The sequence below is a fragment of the Antechinus flavipes genome, chromosome 1 (genome assembly GCF_016432865.1).
Source record: "Antechinus flavipes isolate AdamAnt ecotype Samford, QLD, Australia chromosome 1, AdamAnt_v2, whole genome shotgun sequence".
Taxonomy (NCBI): domain Eukaryota; kingdom Metazoa; phylum Chordata; class Mammalia; order Dasyuromorphia; family Dasyuridae; genus Antechinus; species Antechinus flavipes.
In genome coordinates, this window is record NC_067398.1 from 137,431,433 (window position 1) to 137,455,493 (window position 24,061).

The following is a 24,061-nucleotide window of genomic DNA, read 5'->3' on the forward strand; positions in this document are numbered from 1 at the left end:
CTGTACTTCTGCATTTTGTTCATGTCTGTGTAAAGAGCTATATTATCAACTGCCAGAATTCTTAAAACACAATATTTGCCAAATGTTGGGAAGATAGGATAATCCATCCTAAAACAAGTGGCTGCCAAGTTCTTCTGAACCCCTCCTTATTCTCTAAAAGTGTCCATACCAGCAGTCAGAGAATCTTGACTTAAAGTCAGGAAGTCTTGGTAAACAAACAGAGGGTGTAGTAGATAGAGCACTGGACTCAGAGTCAGGACAGACGGTTCAAATCCCACCATGACCACATTAGCCATAGGCCATTAGACTCTGGAAAACCTACTTCACAAGTATACAAGCCCCAATCTCCTTCTCTGTAAAACAGGGATAATAATAGCACTTATCTCATGGGGTTCTAGTGAGGAACAAATAAGAATGTAAAGTACTCCGCAATCCTTAAAACTCCATTAACTTGTTGTTTCTTTTTCCCTGATTCCTTAGTAGCATGCTCACTTTTCTCCCTCTCTTGCCTCCTAAGACCACATAACAGGCCCAAACTACTATTTAACCTAAGCTTGTATCCACACCAGGTGGGTGAATGGCCTGAGAGCCCCCTTGTCTTCCAGGTAAGACACTGAGAAGAAGCAAAGTCATCAGTCAGTGATCAGGAAGGTCTCCAATCAAGACCTACAGCTGCCCCATACTGGCTGGGTTATCCTAAGCAATGTGCTCATTTACCTGAGTACCCGAGAGTACAAGGACTCTACCTGGACATAATCAGTCAACAAGAACAATCCTGTTTAGCTACAAGGCCCCATTCTCTCTTGGAGATCTTTTCAAAGTATCTGTTAACTTGGAAAGACTTAAGACCTGTGACCAATCCAATGACCAACCATCCTTCCGGTGGACTAATGATAAAGAATACTATTTTGTAACTATCTATTATCATGACAACCAATATGTATTCATTATACATGTGTATACCAATATTTATTCTAATAAGGTAAATGACATTTCACCATGTATCCTATCTCACCCCAATCATTCCCTGGGAATTACTAGATGCACTTAGGGTACCAAATGAGTAAGAAATGCAGAGTTAATTAGTAATGATTGTTAATAACAACAGTTAGCATTTACGTAATGCTTTAAGAAATTTAAAATTATTTTATTTTTATCTTCACAACCACCCTAGGAAGTAGATGCTATTATTATTCCCATTTTATAGGTTAAAAAAATAGAGGCACAGTTAAGTGACTTGTCAAGTGTGTGAGGTTGTATTTGAATTTAGGTCATCTCAATTCCAAGCCCAGAACTCCATCCCCTGGGACATAGTCCATGCTACCCTTCAAGATGAGAAATCAATAAAAGCTCACTCCTATTACTAAACCGCCCTAACCCTGGTCTAGAAAAAAATTGGAGACAAGTCTAGAACATAGAGAAGCAGCCTTTAAACATCCCAAAAAAATAAAGAACAACTTGGTGCAATCACTTTCACCCCCAAAATTTGTTTTATGTTTTGTTTTCAAATTCACAAAATCTCAAACAGGATTCTATAAGAGAAAGGGAAGGAAAACAATTTTTACTAAGTGTTTACTATGTGCAGACTGCTATATTAAGCACTTTAAAAATATTATCTCATTTGATCCTCATAACAACCACATGAAGTAGGGTGCTATTATTATTATTCTTATTTTATACTTGAGAAAAACTGAGGCAGACAGATTAAGTGACTTGTACAAGTCTGAAGCCATACTTAAACTCAAGTTTTTCTGACTGGCTCAATGCTCTATCCATTGGGCAACCTAAGCCCTATATGGGTTTAAAACCTGTATAAATGTTAAACTTTTAAACTTATAGGCTTGAACCCATATAAGTTTAAAATTTTTATACAAGTTTAAACTCAAAACATCAAATATTCTTATCATCATATTTCACGGACTATAGAAATGCTTTCAAGACTTTCTAAGCTATTGATAGAAATTCTTTCAAGCTACTTAGCACAGTGGGAGTTACCATGGAAAGGCTAAAAGGGACGTGAAGGAAGAGTTGACAGATAATTAAAAGAACAGAAGGGAGTTGTTAGCAAATTTCTCTGACTCAGATTTGTACTGACAAAACTATGCTGATATTTCCCTGAGACAAGGAAAAGATAAAACTACAGATCAGGCTGGGGAGGTATGTAACCAATGGAACAAAGATAAGAATTTATCTTATTTCCTCTGCATGTCACTGATTAACAGCCCCGGTTCCCATCTTCAAAGAATTTGCATTCTAAAATGGGCAAACAATGTGAAAAGTCAAGAGGATGGTTTAATGGAGAACTAGAGCTGGAGATTTGAATTCAAATCCTGCCTTTGCTTCTTATTAGTTCAGCTCTCTGGGATTCAATTTTCTTAGCTATAAAATGGAGGGGTTGAACTAAATGACCTTTAAAGTTCCTACCAGCTCTAAAACTATTATCTTAATTTATTTGATAGTGCATTAACTACACACAAACCAATCTAGCAGACTGATTATTTCTTCCTATAAAAACCCAAGTTTCAGTCTATACTCACAATACTTCTGGGAAGATAACTTCATCTATTAGCTATGGCTTTAAATAGCAATATGAGGAAATGACCATAGACCATGAGGATCAGAGCCTCAATGAGAGACTGCTGTAAGTACTAGTCTGCAAAAGATTACTATTCCATCACTAAATTGATTCTCAGTTTGGAAGAAGTGTTGTGGTTAAAGTATTTTTTTTTTTAAAAAAACACAAATTAAAAAGGCCTACTTCATGTGAAATAGTATGTAGTTATGTGCAAAAATTTGGGTGGATTTATCTTTATGATTTGGAGTGAGTTTCTCATTTAAATTAAAGGAGGATTAGAATAATTTCTTTCTGTTATATGGTCAGGGAAGACTGGAGGAAAAATGTGATTTCAAAAGAAGAATTCATAAGAAGTCAGAGAAGTAAAGAACATTCAGACAGAGGGCATGGTAGATGTTTTAGGCTAAATACAGAAACTATGAAACACTGGAGAGCTTCAGGATAATCAGTGGTAAGGGGAAGAATTTGTCATTTTTTTTTTCTTTTTCGTGTCTATTTTTAAGAATAAGTAACAGAAATCCAAAGGGCTTGGCTGTCTAATTAATAGTGGCCTTGTAACTTTCTCTTTAAATGTACATGTACATTTAAATATGTATGAAAGAGTCCAAAAGCATGGCCAGAATACAATTAAACACATCTAAATTAAGGTGAACAGGTTCTTTCCTATCTATGACCTTAGACAAAAACCAAAAAACTTGGGGAACTCACAAACTCCATTAGCAAAATAGAAGACTGGATGATAGAGGAAGCAGCATGGTAGAAAGTATTGATTCTGAAATCAAAGACCTTGGGCTAAAATCTTATTTAAGCTATTTATTAACTATGTAAATTTGAACATTCTTTTGATCTCCCTGGATCTCAGTTTTTTCAAACATAAAATGAGTTAAACAAGATGACCTTTGAGGTCCCTTCTACCTTCAGAACTACGATCTTATAACTAAGTTATTTCAAAAATCTTCAGTTCAAGAACCTCTCATAATACTTTTACAGTCAGATTTTCTAAGTCTGTCATTTTCAGGTCATCAGTACAGAGATACTTCACCACTCTGAAGTAGTTTTTAACTAAATGATACTCTAACAGCTCCCAAAATTTTTTAAAATAAATGTAGAATCTTTTAAAATCAGCTTTTTAAAAAGCTGATACATTATTGTGATTATTCCTGATACATTATTGCTCTTCATGGCACCATAATTCCCTTGGTTACCCATTCAGGTTAACAACCTTGGAGTCCTCCTTCACCTCCCATCCCCATCCATTTTAATTAGTAGCCAAGGCTTGTTGATTCTATCTCTCCACATCCCTCCCATCTGTTCCCTCCCTATTTATCTTTACTGCTACATTAAAAACACACACACACACACACACACACACACACACACACACACACACACAAATTAAAAAGGTCTACTTTATATGAAGTATGCAAAAGTTTGGGTGGATTTTGGTGTTATCTTTATGATTTGGAGTGAGTTTCTCATTTAAATTAAAGGAGGATTAGAATAATTTCTTTCTGTTATATGGTCAGGGAAGAGTGGAGGAAAAATGTTATCTCAAGAGGGAAAATTCTTAAGAGATCAGAGGACATTCAGACAGAGGGCATGGGAGATACCCTTAGTTCTCAGTTTAGAATCCTACCTCCTTCCCCTAGACCTTTTAAATAGTCTTTTCCTTTTTGTCTCTCAGTTCTAACTCATCTGACAAAACAACTGGCAGATTAATTTTTCTAATGCACAACTCAGATCACACCATCATCCCAGTCAAGGTTTTACACTAACTACTGACTGAACAATGCTGTGTTAAGCACTGGAGATACAAAGAAGGGCAAAAAAACCAAAAAACAAAAAACTGCTCTTAAGGGTAACAGAAAATGGAGAAGTAAATGTACAAAAAACGATAAACAAACAAGATATGTGCCGGATAATAGTCTTAGAAGGAAAATGTCACCTTTAAGGAGAATTGGAAATCTTGCAGAAGATGGGAGAAGAAAAAGGGAAGAACCAATGACATGGCCCAGTCCGGACAGAGTGACTGGTATAACAACCACAAAGTTACAGAGAGAAAAGTTAGAAGTGAGAAGGCTGGAAGTGTAAGAAGGGGCTGAGAGCTATGAAGGGTCTGAACGCTTGAGCTCGGCATTCGAGGCCCTCTACAATGTGGCTGTAACATACTTTTATGAATGAGCTATTCTCCGTGATATACTCTATGCTTCAGCTAAACTGGCCATCCCCTGAACATTTCTTCAACCTTCCCACCTCTGTGTGTTTGCTAATCACCATCCTTTAAGCCGGAATGCCCCCTCTCACTTTCTCACCTAATTTGTGTCTGCTGACATTTTACCATTCTAGACTCAATCAAATGCTTCCTCCTCCACCAAATCTTTTTTTTAAATTTTTTTTATTTATTTCATTTATTTTTATTTTTTTTCACAAAATCTTCTAATCTCTATTAAAGATCAATTAATCTACTTGATCTGTGATATATTTTACAGAGATCACATCTTCTTGATCTTTGTACCTGCCCCAGCACCGAGCACAGGACTGTATACAGTAGGCACTTAAAAGATCATGGGATCATAGATTTAGAATGATAAAGGACCACAAGGGCAGATTTGACAGATGAAGACACTCCCAGGGAGGTTAAGTCACTTGCCCAAGAACACACAGCAAATCAGTGGTACAGTCAGCATTTGAATCCAACTGCTCTAAAACTGGTACTGTGCCATGCTCAAATGAGGTGGGGAAGTGGTATAGGCAGGGGAAGGAAAAGGACAGTAAGACTTTTTTTTTGTCTAGATTCCTGCAAAGAAAAAACATCCTATCTTTATGTTTAAAACAGAGACATGGAAAAACATATGTACAATTCACCATCTCTCATCATGTCAAAACATAGCACATTCTGACTATGTAAATGGAGCGTTCTAATCAAATGGAATGTATAAACTTTGCCCTGAAAATTCCCTTCACTTAAAGTCTTACCTGGAAAGACTCCCAGTCCTTTGTTTGTTTCTAGACTAAGAACCAGAGCCTGAGCTGTGATGCTAAAAATCTGTCGGGGTGCAAAGTTCAAGCCATCAGTGACCTGAAAGCTAAAGCCACCAGACATTGCTCCTGTAAAAAAGAAAAATGACATCTTTGTCACTTCAGTTAATAAACAAAACCAAACTCCTGAAAATCTACTCTTGTTTGTTAAAGGTGAAAGAGGGAAGCAGAGAATACACAAATTCTATAATTATTTTTATGATACTTAAAAAAAGGCATAACTGAAGGCATGAAAAGTATGCATATGTATATATATATAGTTACAGATATGGTTATAAATCTATGTGTATGTATATGTGAATATGTAAATGTACATACATGCACACATATTTTACATATTCTGGTAATTGTGAATATGTCTTTTGTAGTGAAGTTACTAGCACTGACTAAGGTTTTTAAAATAGATTCAGAGAATCTTAGGCAAGCTAGAAAGTATCTCAGATGTCACCTCGTCTAATCCATTTATTATTTTAAAGAAATGAGCCCAAGAGGAATAACTAATTTGCCCAGTTGGGGAAGGATTTGAACCCAGGTCCTCTGAATCCAAAGCCAGTGGATTTTTTAGGAACTTATATTATTTGACCTGAAAACACAAGGCCAAGTAGTGGAACTTGAGAGACAGAAAATTTTGGTATAAATAAATAGTAAAAACTATTAAATGTAAAAAATGGGGAAAGGAAGAAGAGAGGGAGAATTATATGGAAAAATTTTTACAGACTGCCAGCAATTCTAATTGTTTATTGATCTCAATTTAGCTGTTTCTACTAAATGCACATACCAAAGGAGATGGATAATCTCTCTCATTTCTATCTGGGGAACAATGAGCTTTCTAATGTTATAAATTAACATCTGAGCAAAACTGAGTCTGAAGACTTCCTCCAGGAGAGCTTTACCAGTGCTTTACCAGTATCTTCCCAAAATTCAAGTCAAAGAGAAGATTTACAAATATAAATGTTTACATTATTTTCATCCTTTAAGAAATACTCATCTAGGACATGGCTCTCTTCAACAATGACATAATTCAGACCAGTTCCAATGATCTTGTGATGAAGAGAGCCATTTACACCCAGAGAGAGAAGTTTAGGAACTGAGTGTGGTTCACAGCACAGCATTTTCACTCTTTTTTGTTGTTGTTTGCTTGCATTTTATTTTCTTTCTCATTTTTTCCCTGTTTGATTTGATTTTTCTTGATATATTGGATTTAGCACATATTTTTACCATGTTGAACATATATTGGATTACTTGCCATCTAGGGGAGGAGTGGGGAAGGGGAGGGAAAATTGGAACACAAGGTTTTGCAAGAGTTAATGCTGAAGGATGAATACAGAGAGGCTTGGAGAGACCTACATGGACTGATGCTAAGTGAGATGAGCAGAACCAGGAGATCATTATACACTTCGACAACGATATTGTATGAGGATGTATTCTGATGGAAGTGGATTTCTCTGACAAAGAGACTTAACTGAGTTTCATTGGATAAATGATGGACAGAAACAGCTACACCCAAAGAAGGAATACTGGGAAATGAATGTGAACTATTTGATTTTTGATTTTCTTCCTGAGTTATTTTTACCTTCTGAATCCAATTCTCCCTGTGCAGCGGGAGAACTGTTCGGTTCTGCAAATGTGTATTGTATCTAGGATATACTGCAACATATTTAACATATATAGGACTGCTTGCCATCTTGGGGGGGGGGGGAGAAGGGAGGGAGGGGAAAAAACGAAACATAAGTGATTTCAAGGGATAATGCTGTGTAAAAATTATCCTGGCATGGATTCTGTCAATACAAAGTTATTATTAAATAAAATTAAATTTAAAAGAAAGAGTTAATGCTGAAAATAATCTATGCATATATTTTGAAAATAAAAAGCTTTAATTAAAAAAAAAGAAATGCTCATCTAACAGCAAACTTGGAAATACCACATTTTTTTTTTTTTTTTGGTCTCATATGTGCTCTTGCTTTTCCTCACTTGCTCTCTGGGTCATTGTGTGACAAAGGTAGAGAGAAGGTATCACCAGATATTACAATTCTATCACGAGTATGTGTTTGCTTATTAAAATTATTCGTAAAGGTAACTCGCTAGTCTAACAGACCTCTCAAATTCTCATTATCCAATCAAGCCAAGTTAATTCTCTTGCCTTATAAAAAAGGTTATAGCCTATTAAAAAATCCCATATAAACTCAAAAGTTCTCTAATAAAAATGAGAAGACCGTATTTCATCTGAGTATCGTATTTTAGAATGTACAATGGAGCTCAGAGGTTGTATATAATGAAGCTTGAAATTAAAGTGACTCCTCTTTAGCATTTTACATTCTGGGCATTTTATGAATACAAAAACAAAATGGAAACTGGTGAAGGAAAGAAAGGAAAGAAAAAAAGAAAGAAAGAAAGAAAAAGAGAGAGAAAAAGAGAAAAAGAGAGAGAAAAAGAGAGAAAGATAAAAAAGAGAGAGAAAGAGAAAGAAAGAAGAAAGAAAGAAAGAAAGAAAGAAAGAGAAAGAAAGAAAGAAAGAAAGAAAGAAAGAAAGAAAGAAGGAAGGAAAGAAAGAAGTAAGGAAGGAAGGAAGGAAGGAAGGAAAGAAAGAAAGAAAGAAGAAAGAAGGAAGAAAGAAAGAAAGAAAGAAAGAAAGAAGAAAGAAAGAAAGAAAGAAGAAAGAAAGAAACGAACTACAGCAAGACAGATGCTGGAATATGACACCAGACACACCATGATGCCCAGGCTAATTAGAACAAAAATTAAGGTAAAGGGGAGGATATGAAAGCTGTGTGGTCCTGTGGTAAGGGAACAGATGGGAAATAAAGGGGGCACACAACCCCATCCAGATGCAAGCTTTCTGTGTGATCCCTAAGTAAGTCACTTAGGCTCCCAAGCTTGATTTCATCAACCTACTTGGGAGGCTATGTGGAATAATGAATTAGATTAATGGCAAAGCACTTTGCAAATATAAAATGTTATGGAGGCAAATGAAGAAAATTCTTTTGTTGGGTGGCAGATAATGGATTGATGCACTAGTGGTCTGGCCAGCTGTTCTAAGCAACAGAGACATTTGTGGTTAAGAGCCAATCCATTATATTTTCAGAGTGAACATGAGTTGCTAATAGCATTCAAAGTGGATTGGAGTCCATGTTTTACTTTCCTCAATCTCTTACTACCTTTATTTCCAACTGTTATAAAAAATAGAAAATGATCTTGTATCCTGGCTAAAAGCTAAACTAAATATTGACATCTTGAAATAGCAGTCAACTCTCTGAAGGTTTTTAATTGGGAAGCTGCATCAAGATGCTTATTTGGGAGAAATTTTTAAGGATTTAACATCTCCTATGCATAGCATAATCCTGGGATGGCCAATGGTCCTTAGACCAGGATGCTGACATCTTAAGAAATTATAAATACTGCAGGCTGCATTCACTATGCATCCTGCATCATGTTTTAAACTTTGAGTTAGTCATGTTAGTGGAACTCAGGGTTAATAAAGACAATTGAGAAATTTGTCCCTTTTTAACCCCACTCTTCTTTGATTTCACAGAAGAAAAAATAGTGTATGTTCTTTAAACATAAACTGAGTTATGCACAAGTATTACAAGAGCAAATTGTTAATAGAATGGATTGGATGAATAGATAGTTGACTCTTGATTGTCTCTGTTCATGAAAGGAAACACTAACACAGATCATCCCCAAAGACAGATAATCTTCATAAAAACAGGACATCCTTTGTATTGGGCTTTAGAAGTTGTTTTACACATATCTGAATATGGAGATATAATATTCTAGGAATTTGGATTTTCAAAAGAGTTAATAAAAAAAATAGATATGACTTAAATCCTTCCCATTCTGCTAATTCTTCCTCCTCTCCCTATTTCCATTTTCCCTCACTCTCCATCCTATCATTCATTTCATTCAGGGAATGTGCTATTTCAATTCTCAAACTAATTTAAAATGCTTGCCTAAAATCAAGTTGAACTTTTTCTACAGACCAGTGGATCCAAATAATCCTTAGGGTAAGGAAATAACTATTTTGGCTTAAGAGACTTTCTTTTCTATCTTCTGTTGGCCACCACAATATTTAAATTAAAAGGGGAGATGGAAGGTAAAAATTTAAATGCAAATTTTGCAAATAACTATATCCCCCAAAAAACACTATCTGCAACATTACTAAAAATTACTGTATGGTTCTTAGTACAAATCCTAGAAAGGATTTAAGTAGCCTGTAGTCTTTAGTCTGAGACAAAGACAACTTTAAGTGCTAGGAAAACATCCAATAAAAATGCTTTTGAAATTAAAGTAGTATTTTTTAAAGCATTACTCGTGCCTCCCCCCTTAATTACATACCGGTGTGTACAAACACTAGGTGGCCTTCATTGATGTGAGCTTGGGTGAAATTCAGGATGCTTTCATTTGGAAAAGATTTCAGAGCCAAGTGACCATTGCTGGGAAGGGTGATGGAGTAGAACAGTTCCCCAGGTAAGGAATCAATATCTTCTGCACAGAGATCATTTTGGGTTATTTCAGTAACAGAATTCACCCAGACCTTTAAAAAAAAAGCATCATATATCTTGTATGGAGTAAATCAAAACATAATTATATTTTTTTAATGGAAAACCATTTCTTCCCACCCCCAGATGAATGACTTTAAAATTTCATGGCAGAACCACATTATTTTGAAACAGGAGATTTTTCTACCATGCAAAACATGCTTTACAAACAGAGCATCATATCATGTGTTTTATCTGACATTTTATATACATCAGAGAGTTTCAATCATAACACAGTACCATAGAATCACCATTTAAGACCATGGAATCCAACCCATGAATATCTGACAAGGCCAATCTCTGCTTGAAGACTTATAAGGAAGAAGAGTCCACCATTTCTCCAGGCACCCAATCAACCTTATAACTTTATCTCATATCTCTTTTTTCCTTCTCTTCTTTTTCCTCTTTCCTTTGTTCCTTCCCTCCTTCCTAGCTTTCTTCCCTTCTTCCCTCCCTTTTTTCTTTCCTTCTTCCCTCCTTCCTTCTCTTTTCTTCTGTCTCTCCTTCCCATCCTCCTTCCTTCTTTCCATTTATTTTTTCCTAAACAAATATGGCATTTTTCAATATCTCCTACTTTCTTCACTAAGATTGTATTTGAATGATATTTGACAGTTTCCAGAAATCACATTGCTTCTCAAAGGATTTTTTTTTGCAAAGCTTAACAGCATTAATTTATCTTCTAAAAGTTTTTTCTCCTTAAAATAAGGTCAGAAGAAAAACAAAATAAAAGGAATGACTTTAGAAGCAGAAAATTAGGGAAGGAGAAGAAAGAATCATCAGTTTTTGGGTTGTTCTAGGTGAATTCATCTAGGATAGATCTGCTCACATATTTCTCCTGGCCCTGGACCATGCCGGTAACAAAAGTTGAGCATGTTCTACCTTCAAAAGAATGTACTAAAAGACTCTGAAAGACATATCCTCAAAAACCAAAGTCTAATCATCTGAATCATATAAATAGCATTTAGGTTACTGTCAGTTCCAGGCAAACTGTTAGTAAATCTAATTGCTGGGCTGTGGAATGAAGGCTCATCACCTATTATTCACATGGAATAAATATACACTAGAGTACTTCTTTTTTTCATTTTTTTTTTTTTTTTTAGGGGTGGTAGGGCCTGAAAGGAGAGGGAGTAAATGTGGTGGGAAGTGACCAGATCTATGGACTCTTTGTTACAGGGGCCATGAAGAAGCTTCCTCTAGAATGGAGAAGGACATCTGCTCTGCAAATAAATAAATAAAAATTAAAAAATAAAACAATCTAGAAGGACAGTGAGCCTGGGACTTTGAGAAGTTAAAAGGACTCATCAGTCATAAAATACAGGATCCAGGCAAAGCTCACACTCACAACTTCCTTGTTTTGTAGACTTCTCTTGCTTCTGTATCTCTTAAAGGGTCTTCAAGTCAGTGGGGATGTGGTTTAATTTTTTATTTTAATCAATTCAGTTAAGGACAGTTGCTTGAAAGAGCAAAAACACAGCATCCAACCTAACAAAATCCCAAGTTTCCTTACCCTACCTTTAAATCTTAAAAAAAAAAAAGTCCTTCAAGTTCAATTCAAATATCTTATCCTCACTTGTTTGGGAACTCACATGGATTCTGGAAACTGTTAATATCATGTCCTCCCAACTCTTCTCCAATGACTATAAGAAACTCATTTTTTCCAAGGTTACATGTGTAAAAACTAAATGAAGTATGTTTTCCACTGCAGGCCTTCCACTGCAATATTGTCTTCTTTACCTTTTTTGCCCCAGCATACAAATAATTCCCTGAAACAAAAGGAAAACCTGTATCTCCTAAATTAAAGAATCACGATTATTGTTCTTTATTCTAATCTCTTCAAAACTTAAGAAGTTTAGTATATCATCCACTGAGGTCCTTCTCTGATACTTAATTTTCATTCTAATTACTTCAGAAACACTTAAAACATTTAACTTAGATAATTCAATTTATCCTCTAGGCTTTTTTTTTTAATGACTCATTACAATTTGGAGGTGATCTCAAAGGTTTTGTCAGTACTGCACATGAACCGGTTGGTCTTACCCATCTGGAAAAATCTTAACTATGAGCCCAGTGACAGAATATGTGTTTCTAGAAATCCTAGAATCATTAGATTTCTTTCTTTCTCTTCTTTTCTTTTAAGATTACAATTATTCAATAGGCCACTTGCTTAGTCCCAGAGGATTTATGAGCTGAGTAGATAGACAGGGAACTCATATCAATGAGTCAGCTCTTCTGCAGTATTAAAGAAGCTCAAATTATATCAGAATATCTTAAGGTAGGTACCTGTTTTTATGTCTGATGAACAGGAACTCCAGGGAGACAGAAAGATGAAAAGAAGAAAAATCAAGTAAGACTTCCATGAAACTCAGAAGTAATTATTCAAGGAGCAAACACATGAAAAATATCATTCTCTCAAGTTCTTTTTTAAAAAAATATTAAAATTCCTTAGAAAAAAAGTGGTTAACTTTTGAATATTACTTTTTTTGGTACAGAGATGCTTTCATGTTGTCTTCTCCATTTTACTGTGAGGTCCTTGAGAGCAGAAAATGAATGTTTTTGTCTTTTTCCATATTCCTAGTGCTTAGCACAGTACTTGGCAATAGAGGGTGCTTAACTAATGCTTATTAACTGAGAGATGCTATTTAAGAACACCCAACTAAAATATATTGAGGAAGCTAAGGTTTCATTTTACACTTCATTCAAAAGGTTTTCATTGGTAGTACTATCTGCACGGCTAAGATTTAAACGTTTCTTTTAAAACAAATAAAAACATTTAAAGTTTCCCTTCTATTTTTACAAATACATTGAGATATTGGGACTCATAGAAAAACATCTGCAAATCTATTTTCCCAATCCAAACAAGCTCATAGTTGTCTTGGGTGGTACTTTTTCTAGGCTATGTTTCCAGGCTTAAATGCTGGTTTTATTCATGAACAACATTCCTTATAAGTAATCAGAAGTTTCTACTCTATGTATAAAGATTAAAGAGAGGATTAATATTAGAAACATTTACAAAATAGAAAAATATATCCCCCTTTTGGATACAGAAAGACAGCTTATATAGATTCTGTCACTTTCATCCATAAACAAGATCAATTCAATAAAAATGTACAGCATTTACTCTGGGAAAGGAAGGCTCATTATACAACTGCTGAATAGTTTATCAAGATGTAAATGATTTCCCAGGATGCTGGAATGGATGCAGTCACACATCTGTCAGCCATAAATTCTACTGTTCAAAGAGACTTTCAGCATGGAGAAGAGGAAAAATAATCTTTTTATAAGCTAGAAACTTACTAGAAGGACAAGGTATGCCAAATGACACAATTAAAAAAAAATACTATAATTTTTCTTGTCAGTGCAAAGGCACTAGTACTCATAATTATAAGCACATATTATAATTTTACTTTGAATTAAAATTTTTCATCTTCTATCTCTAATTTCTTTGCCTTAAGGATTAAAAAAATGCATCGCATTAATTTGGCACAGCTTGGTCTTTCAAGGTACTTTTAAATTCTGGTTATTCTAATGTTAAGTACAAATCAAGGGACCTGAGTCTCCTCAGCTCAGCTATGCCAAGGGCTCATAAACCAGTCTCAGGGCTTGTAGCCAACTTCACTCATTCTGTAAGACAGACATAGACCTTGGCCAAATTCCGGCCACCTCCCCATGATGACTGAGGATTAATGAATGAGAAAGGGATTGCTTAAATTCCTTGAGAAAATGCTAAAAGGCCTGATAATACATGGCAATAATAATATATAACATGATCTGAGATTTAAAAAAAGTAAATATTTTCTTTCTTTTATAATAATCCCAAGTCTTTACCTCTAGCTATATTTCATGGTATCTTAGATTGATTGCAAAGGGAACCCAGAGGTCACCTAGTCTAAAATTCTCATTTTATAGAACAGCCAGTTAAGTGCCTTCCCCAAGGTACCAAGTGGAAAGACTTGAACTCAGGGGCTCTACCTCCAAATCCAGTGCTCAAAGGAAATAAAACATAGAGGAACTTTTCTGTTGGAAAGATGGAGAAAGAACCTGTCTAGTGAATTGTGTTGGTAAAGTTAGCCCTCAGGATGAGCTAATTGATAAAACTTATGAGAAGGTTCCAATTAAAACAAATCCCCATTTCATCCACCTATTCATATAATCCACACTGCCATCTAATCTATAACATATTACCCCTCTCTCCTGCCAATTCTACTTCCTACTACCACTGCTTCTGGAAAAAAACATATCAATCAGCTACCCCCATTTTACCCCTAGCATTCCACACCAAAATTCTCTCTCCCATCCCTTATTTCCCTAAATGTGTCATCTCTCCATTGCAATGCAAGATTTTTAAGGGCGTGGAACTGCCCTTATATTTATTTTTATTATTATACACATTATTACATTCATTATATATTATTATATTATAATATTTATTATTATTATTATTATTATTATATTTAAGTTCCTAATACAGAATATGTGGACTGGTGCATAGAAAACATTAAATTTTTATTCCTCCCTTTTCCCTCAAGTAGTTTACATTTTCATGGGAGAAGATTAAGAAGACTAAATGACTGACTTCCAATGTTTGGATTCCAGATCTGGAAGGAGGTTTTAGGATAGAGAGTTAAGGCACAATATAAGAAAGTCCCAGAATAGAGCCTGGAGAGGAATGTAATCTTTCATTCATACATTCAGTATCTCTAAAAAGATATGATGGACACATGGGATGAGATACTATGGAGCCTGGTTTCTAATTTCACAAATAGAGGGAATTTCCAAATGATGAAATTCTCTGCATAAATGCGTCCTTCTACCTTTTTTGCAATTAAAAGCCTTGGAGAACTACCTAGGGAAATTGAAATTTGTCCAAGGTCAAACATCCAGAATATATCAAAGACAGGATTTGAATTCACGTTTTCTGGACTATGAATCCATAGATTTTTCCATTATACTATTTCTTGCCTTAGGCAAAAAATAGAAATATGAAACATTTTTAAAAGAACCGATTTTTCTAAATATGTATGTCCTTGATATGGAGTTTAATCATACAGAATCCCCAATTTATTAAGGCATCAAGAAGACTGCCTAAAATCTGTTTCCATATTTCCCATGGTCAAAACAAAACCTAAACAGAGCCTTAAAATTGTTGTTGTTGCTGCTATTTGTCCTTCATTCTCAAAAAAACCGTGACATCGGGAAGATAAAGGCATGTCTTAAAATAGAAATTTTAATGAAAATCAATTATAATAAGAAACAACATGTTCAGTATGTATAAGGGATTTTGTTCTTGGAATAACTGAATAAGAGGAAAAGAAATCAAATGATGGGGAAAATCATGGAAATTATGAAAATTATGGAATTGTGGAAAAAAAGCAACTGTCAAAATATCAATAGCCACTGGACCATATTGCTACTCCTATCTCATACACAAAATCTTTATGAGAATAATTGATGTTTATGCATTCAGGAATTGGTGATGATATAAAAAAAGAAAGAGGCAGGATTTAGTGAATAATATTTTGTAACAATTTACCTCTTTACAATGACAACATTCAAAGAGCATAAAGAATGGAAGATTTCACTATAGTTATTACTGTATGACCACAAAAAAGCATATGAGCAATATGATACCTTTGAGGGTTCCCTTCTAACAAGAAGTCTACCATGATCCTAAAAAGATTCCTTGAAAGATGTAATGAGAGATAACTGTTCAAATCAAGTCAGGTATAAAATAGTTCTTAGTGGTGGCTTGCCTAAGTTTTTCAGGAAAATTTCCTCCCCATCTCCATCTCAAACCAAAAAACTTTCAATCACCATTATGGATATTAATCTTTTAAAAACTCTTGACCTGCATCAACCCTGACTCCATCTGGAACTTAAGGTGGGAGAGGACTAAAATGAAATGATAAAAAAGCATCTTATAATACAGAAAGCATAATGATATCCAAAAAGGAAATAACATAGAAGCAAAACGAAGAGTAAAAATGCATTCCACAATTAATATTATCTAGATCCACTGTTTTTTTTCTTGGTAGAATATAAGTGCCTTGATGGTAGGGATTATGATAGGGGATGAGTCCACAGTACAAAGTAGGTAATTAATAAATTCTTCATGAATTGTTAAATTCCATAGTGTTGCTTATTAACCCAATTTTAGCACCTTTCCAGAATTATACATATACCAGTTCCATTCCCAAAAAGGTAATATAAATGGGAGACATAGAAGACAAATTAGTATGACTTCTATTCATCTAGGTCTTGATCTAGAAGCTTACTAATTGCATGCATGAGACACGTAACTAGAGAGCAACAGAATACCATCAAATACAGGAAAAGACATTCTTGGTTCAAAAAAATCATTTACAGATAGTCATTTCACATCACATATTTTAGAGAAATCTTTCCCTGGATTCCCACCCCCCCCAAAAAAAAATCTAAGCCATATACCTTATATAGAGACTAGGGTACAAAATGATTCACTTTGTAAAAGAATTCCAAAGCTTTAACACAAGAGAATTTTAGTAGAATGGAATTTTAATTTATTCCACCATTGTATTTGTGACCCCACTTGGAGGTTTCTTGGCAAAAATGCTGGATGGGTTTGCCATTTCCTTCTCCAGATCATTTTACAGATGAGGAAACTGAGGCAGTTAAGTGACTTGCCAAGAGTCACATAGGCCAGATTTGAACCAGGAAGAACTCAGGCTTTCTGACTCCAGGCCCTAGACTCTATCCACTACCTCACCACTAATTTTACCCTGTCATGAAATGAAATGGTCCATAGAATATTAAAAAGAAGATATATTGCAGGATAGCGATTCATCACAGGAACATTTCTTGCTGAACGCCATCAAAGAAGGTAAGAAAGAGACAATAACAATACCAACAAGAGCTGATATTTATATGGAGCTGCTCTAAGGGTGCAAAGTTTTTTGCATCTCTCTTCCCACTTGACTCCTACAAAAGATCTATAAGGTAAGTACTTTAGGTAATATTAGTCCCATCTTGCCTTCACCTATAAAGATGGAAAAATTGTATCTGTAATGGCTAAAACTATGGCTATATAACTAGTAAATGGCAGAGAGCAGATTCTAAAATCAATTTTTTCCTGATTCCAAGTCTAGTGTTTCTAAAGTTCCACTGCGCTACCCTCCCCAAGAAGGTGGCAAAATACAGTAAGTACTAAAAGAGAGGAACAAAGTGTTTCTTGGCTTCAGGAGAGAGAGGTAATCCATCATCTTCTCACTTAAAACCTCCAAGTGGTTCTAGAAGCAAGCTTATGACAAGTTTGATTAATTTATCTGAGACCAGCTGAAAGTCAACATGAAACAAGCATTATCCAGGTTTTTTTCCAACCCAAAATGACAGAATCATGTTGTTAGAGGGGGACTTAAATAGGTCATCTTCCCAACCCCTACTCAAAGTACGGATCTTCCTTCATCTCCAACATTCAGGCTCAAAAGCTGTCCTTTCTTTCTCAAGCACCACCCCCCCTTCCCCTCAAAGCAGATGATCCAGCTTCATTCTGCCCTGCAAATGAGACCCTATGACTTGAGCTGCTCCATTGCCCTTCCTCCACATATTAAAAAAGACTTGAAAGCATGATCCATTCCTTCCAATATTAATTAACCACCTCCTCTATGCAGAACATTCTGCTAGGTAGGTACTGGGGGAGATGTGAAATTCTTGCTCTCAAACAAATTACAATATATAAGGGATAAGATACAAACATGGATCCTGGATTTAAAGTGTGAAGGAATATCTTACAGACTACCCTTTCCAAAGCCCCTTATTTTATGGATAAGGAAACTGAGTCTCAGAGAGGTTGTATGATTTGCCTAAAACCATATAGCTATTATTATCCTGACTCTAAATTCAACATTGTTATACTGCATTGCTATGAAATTATTACATGACAAGTTTACAACTTAGAAACATGCATATTTATACTTAAATAAACAGATTGGATGATAAAAGAGCAGAGGAGGCAAACTCACTGCCTTGTTACTTATGAGTGGTCCCCAAATTAGACAAAAATGTAACCAGGAAATGTTTAAAAAATAAAATAAAAATCCAACACAACATAGGTAATGTACATTTGAGGTTTTCACAAATGGGGGTTAAAAAGTCAGGCTAATTAAAAGAGAACTAAATAATAATAAATGTTATACTGTATTTTTATTTATTTTGTTAAATATGTCCCAATTACATTTTAATCTGGTTAGGTGCTGGCTTGATGATATGTTTGACACCCCAGCACTAAGAAACCCTCTCTAAGTTACAGAAAAGATGCTGATTACCATTGATAGTGGGGATTTACTTACCAAGAAAGCCTTATAAGCAATGGAATCACAGGTCTGATCCCTTTTCCCATCCTAATTTTAGGAAATAAACAAGTCCAAAGCCCAAACTTTCCTGCAAACCTGTTCAAGATCCACTACATGCCCTTTTCTACTCCTTTTAAGATCTATACTTAACTCTACTAAATGCAGTCAAATATTGATTGGTTGTGTTATTGGGCGTATGCATTAGCTCAAATCATTTAAAAGTGTCACTCCAAAAGCTATCTGAGATGCATTCTATTATTTCTAAGAGCTTTTAACCTTCCTGATTAGGGGCTTCAATTGCTCAGCTGGTAATCTTCAATCCCACGTGGCCAGGGAGATGGGAAGACAGCATGCTAAACCATATGGGAGATTAACATTTTACCAGCAGGTAACTGACAAAACAATGTGCATCCATTCATAAGAGCTGACTTATCTCTGCCATAAAGGAAAATATGCATTCTAGACTCATTTGCCCACATGAGCTATATACTGTGCAAGACCCAACGAATTCTAACACAAAATTGAGAGTTATCTTCACAGTTTTTGACAAGAGTTGGTCATGGAACACAAAAGGCTACCTTTTATTTCTCTCATAAACAACTCTTAGGGCAAACTGCAGAAATTAAGGTTCTGTACATGCAATTTTAAAGAAAATAGATGGATAATGGGGCTTGTCTGTAAAAAAAAAAAAGTACTGAAGGAAATGGCCTTCTCTCAGGAGGACAAGGACAAAGATAGCAGAGTGAAGAAGGTGGAAAGAGAAAGAAGAGAATGCAGAAAGGAAGGAAAGGACAGGTCATTAGCAAGAGAGCATGAAGAAAAGCTGAAAGCTTCTTAACCCACCTGAGACAAACTATAAAACAAGGTTCTTAGCCTTTACATGAATCTTCTAGCAATCCAATAAAGTCTATGGGCCCCTTCTCAGAAAAATGTTTTTAAATAGTTGGGGGAAATGCTAAATTTCAGTTAATGGTTAATGAAAATCAAGATATAAGACCTGGGACCCTCAACTATAAAAAGGATTAGAAGGTGGGTTTGGGGTTTTTTTTTGGATGAAAGGGAGGTACTTTGAAGCAATAAGGGTTACGTGATTTATTTGCCCAGGATCACACAGCTAGTAAATATTATATTTGAAGCCAGGTTCTCCAAATTCCAGAGCAATTGCTCTATACATTTCTCCCAAAGGGCTAGTTTTTAAAGTTCTACAACATTCTAACTATTTCTCAGAGAGATGGGTAGAATTTATAGTTTCTTATGTCAGAAAAACAACTACTTGACATGAAGTAGCTAAATGCTACTGATCATAGGAAAAAAATCCAAATTCCTTTAGAAGTAAGATATGGCAGAAAGAATGGTGGATGAGGAGTAACTGGCTCTAAGTTCTAATCAGAGGTGTGCTGGTAAATTTTAACAAATTGTTGGAGGTGAGAGGAATGTAGGCATGATCAGTTTAATCTGCTTTATTAACACTTTCTCCATCACAATCTAAAGCCTAGTTGATCAATAAAACAATAATTCAAGCCATGAGTTGTAGCACTGCGCAATTTTGCACATTAAAATTTTAATAACCATCTTTCACAAGCTCCACCACACTCTAGGTTCAGTTCTCTCGTCTGCTCAGTGTTATTGTAGAGTCTTGGGGATGTTGATTTATCTTTCTGTTTCAAAAAGTAAGTGTACTAAGTTTGATGACCTCTAAAATCCCTTCAAGTTGTAGAATGGGCAGGTCTGACTTAGTACTCAAGTCAGTTTAGTTTGGAGCTAAAATGAAAGATGACATTCATTAAGTCATTCAACAATTATAACAAAAAGAAGCTGACCTAGTCAAAATACACAAAGAATATTCAATAAGGATATATAGTGCTTAGCTTTTGTAAATGGAGCCCCATTTGCTTCCATATGGAAATAAGTATAATCAGCAGAGCAAGGTGATACCTAGATGTGTCCCCCAAATCTCAAGGGCTTTAACTCCATATAGGTGGGAGTTTTATGCTTTTAGGTAACCAGGAAATCATGCTAATATAACTAAAAGCTAATGGGAAGCTTCATTAAGGGAGATAGAGCTTTTCAGTCTTCCTTAACTTCCAGAATGAACCAAACCCCAGGGACACCCTTGAGCCTTTGGGGGAAAATTAGTCTATTTCATGATTTGAGAGAAATCCCGGTAGAGAGTGATTTTATCACAAGCTCTCTGTTCTTCAACAATCTGATCCCAACTGCTCTTTTCTATGTTTCTTTCTCATAATTTTCTATAAAAACCCTCTGTATCAGTCAGATTGATTTATTACTTTTAATCCCTAAACATAACTTTTCATTTTTTCCCTTTGTTGTTGTATTGTTTCAGTCATGTCCTATTCTCCATGACACCATGTGGGGTTTTTGTAGCAAAAATAATGGAATGATTTGCTATTGCCTTCTCCACCTCACTTTATAAATGAGGAAACCCAGGCAAACAGAATTAAGTGACTTGCCCAGGGTCACACTGCTAGTAAGAGACTAAGGGCATATGAGAATTCAAGTTTTCCTGATTCCAGGCCCAGCCCTCTACCTGCCCCTCAATTTCTAGCCTAATGATTTAAAAAAAATTATTCCCTTTTTCACTCTAAATTCTATGCATCCTTCAAAGCAAAGCACAAATCCCACTTCATCCATGAAGCTTGCTCAGACCACTCAGTCAGGCAAAGGGCAGATTACAACATATTCACTATTAATAAATGTTTACAAAGAAAACTAAATTAGGAGCCCTATGTTTATATTAAAAAAAATCAAAAGCAAGGTATACTTACCCGCAATATTTTATTTGCTACTATGACTGGAGCCTCATCATTCACTGGCTGAATCTTCACAAAGAGAGTTTGGGGCAAACTCTGTTTCCCAAGTTCTATATTATTCACAAGGACTGTAAAACTGTCAAATAATTCTTCACTCCCATCATGAACATAATAAATTAATTCTTTTTTCACCTAAGACAAAAAAAAAAAAAATAAGCTAACTATTTATGGGATCATTAATTATTTTAAAGTTAAATAAACTGCAGCTTAGGAGGCCCTGGTTTGATTTTTTGTTTCTCTCCCAAAGATAGGAACCCCTTCGTCCCCACCAGGATAACCTAAATTAAGTTTAATTTATAATAACAGGATATTTTGTGTTTTTTGAAATAACATTGAGACCCAGACACACGGAAAATCATAAGAACAACATTTCCTCCACCAAAAACAAACAAATAAATAAATAACAAAGGCACTAAGAAATGTGGTATAACAGAAAGAGAGCTGGGGAAAGAATCTGGAGGGATGGACCCATACCCCAAGTCTGCTAAAAGCTAGCTGTGTGACGCTGGGCAAGCCATGTCTCTGTGGACTTTAATGTCTTTGGCAAATGAGGTTAGATTAGAATTGCAGAGCCTTGGAATAGGAAGGGAAGTCCTTCCTCCCTTAGAGGTCATTTAGTCTAACCTTTCCTTCTAATTGTTTCCTCATGAACTAGAAATTCATTAACTAACCTGAACATTTTCATACACAAAGACTAGAAAGGGAAAACTGTACACAAAACTACAAACCTATTCCATGGAGCACTTTTCTTTTAATATACATTACACATAATGTAGTAGTAACCACATTGCTCTGATTGTGTTCTCCTATGCCCCCCATTTTTATTTCCTCTGTGTTTTTAAAATGTTTCTTCAATACAATTTTTTATTCCTTTTTCTACCTCCACTACTCAATTTCCCTAGGATCCCTCCTTACCCACTGAAATTTTTATTTATGCTTTGTTTGCCTCAGTTTGATCAACTGTAAAAATAAGAACCACTGAAATTTTTATTTATTCTATTCGCCTCAGTTTGGTCAGCTGTAAAAATGAGGACAAATAGCAGTGTTACTGTGAGAATCAAATGAAATCATATTTCTAAAGTGCTTCTCATAGTCCTTAGCACATAGTAGGTTCTATATAACTGTTTATTCCTTTTCCCTTCCCCTTTCAGCAATAGTTTCATGAAACAACCATGAGAGAGAACTCACTGCTTTGGGATGTAGCTTATTCCATTTTGGATAAATGTTAATAGTTAGAAAGGATTTATTTGTTTGTTAGTTAATCAATTGACTGACTAATTGTGATGGCATAGAGGCCAGAGTCAGGAAGACTCATATTCCTGAGTTCAAATCTAGCTTCAGCCACTTACTAGCTATGTGGTCCTAGGCAAATCACTTAACCCCATTTACCTCAGTTTCCTCATCTATAAAATAGGTTAGAGAAGGAAATGTTGAACTACTCCAATATCTTTGTCAAGAAAACCTCAAAGGAGGCTTCAAAGAATCGGATACAAATGATATGACAATAACAAAATATGTTGAAATTTTCTCCCCTTATGAATGGTTTCAGAAAAATCTGAGAAAGCTTATATGAACTGTTACAAAGCAAAGTAAGCAGAATCAGGAGAGCATACTATATCATAACAACAACATTGTAAATATAATCTCTTCTGAAAGACTTAGTAACTCTGATGAATACAATGATCTATCAAAAGTTCAAAGGCCACATGAGGAAAAATGCAATCCATCTCCAGATAGAGAACTGACATACAGAGTGAAGACTAAAGAGTATTTTTTCTCTTTCCTTTTTTTTACCCAGAATCCAGCTATATAGAAATGGGTTTTATACTATTTTACATACATTTCTTGCCTTCTTAATGGGTAAAAGATATATTTAAGGATATATATATATATATGACTATAAAGAAATTATATATTTATATATAAATATATATATGGAGGGCAAGAATTTGGAACTGAAAACAAAAATAAAATCTCTTTTTAACAGTTACAAATTGGTACTAGGGTTAGCCTCTAAAGCACTTTCAAGTAATTCTATTTTCTCTTTCATATAAAAGCCTGATAGCATCTGCCACATCTCTCATAATTCTTCTCTTCTCCTCAATTCTTCCATTATTTCTCATGTCACATTTCTCAAATTCTCTCATTCCTATGTCTGACCTCTTTGAGAAATGTATAGATGCTGATGTTATTCTTCAAGGGGGCACAAAGAATCATATAGAATGCTCTAAATCAGTAGTATCAAACTCAAATAGAAATATATTCCCACAGGCCACATATCAACTTAGAAAATCACAAATTATTATGATCTATGTTGCAATGTATATTTTTTGTTGTTATTGTTTTTAAACACTTACCTATTACATTTAAATATAGTTCTCCAGTGCCTGTGTTGGACACCTCTGCTTTAGATGGGGCCTGACCAGCCCAGGATATAGTGAGATTAATACATCTTTGATCAAAAATCACATTTTGTAACACTGATAAATGATCGCCTAGCCTAAGAAAATGACCACTGCACATGAAATTAGAAATCTATATTAAATGCAATGTGGCAGTAACAACACTCTCCTGGCTCATCTGTGTGTTCCCCTTTGGATTCCATTTTTATTTCTTCTGTATATTTTTTAAATATTTCATTAACACTTTTAAAAACATTCACAGCAGGTTTTTACTTAATATTTAGCCTGTTATATTACAGCTATCAAAGTCTTCTATATCCTGTATTTGTACAACTGATATTTAGAACTAAAATAC

General features: G+C 35.1%; 1 protein-coding gene across 1 annotated transcript in view; it reads right to left on the reverse strand.

The window, feature by feature from the left end:
* The window catches only part of LOC127557382 (chondroitin sulfate proteoglycan 4-like), a 61,649-nt gene that overhangs the window by 31,279 nt on the left and 6,309 nt on the right, over positions 1-24,061 (reverse strand). Inside the window, exons 3-5 of the mRNA XM_051990721.1 lie at positions 21,260-21,436; positions 9,947-10,145; positions 5,552-5,683 (exon numbers count right to left, since the gene is read on the reverse strand). Of these exons, the coding sequence (XP_051846681.1) occupies positions 5,552-5,683; positions 9,947-10,145; positions 21,260-21,436 (508 nt within the window). The remainder of the gene's footprint in view (positions 1-5,551; positions 5,684-9,946; positions 10,146-21,259; positions 21,437-24,061) is intronic.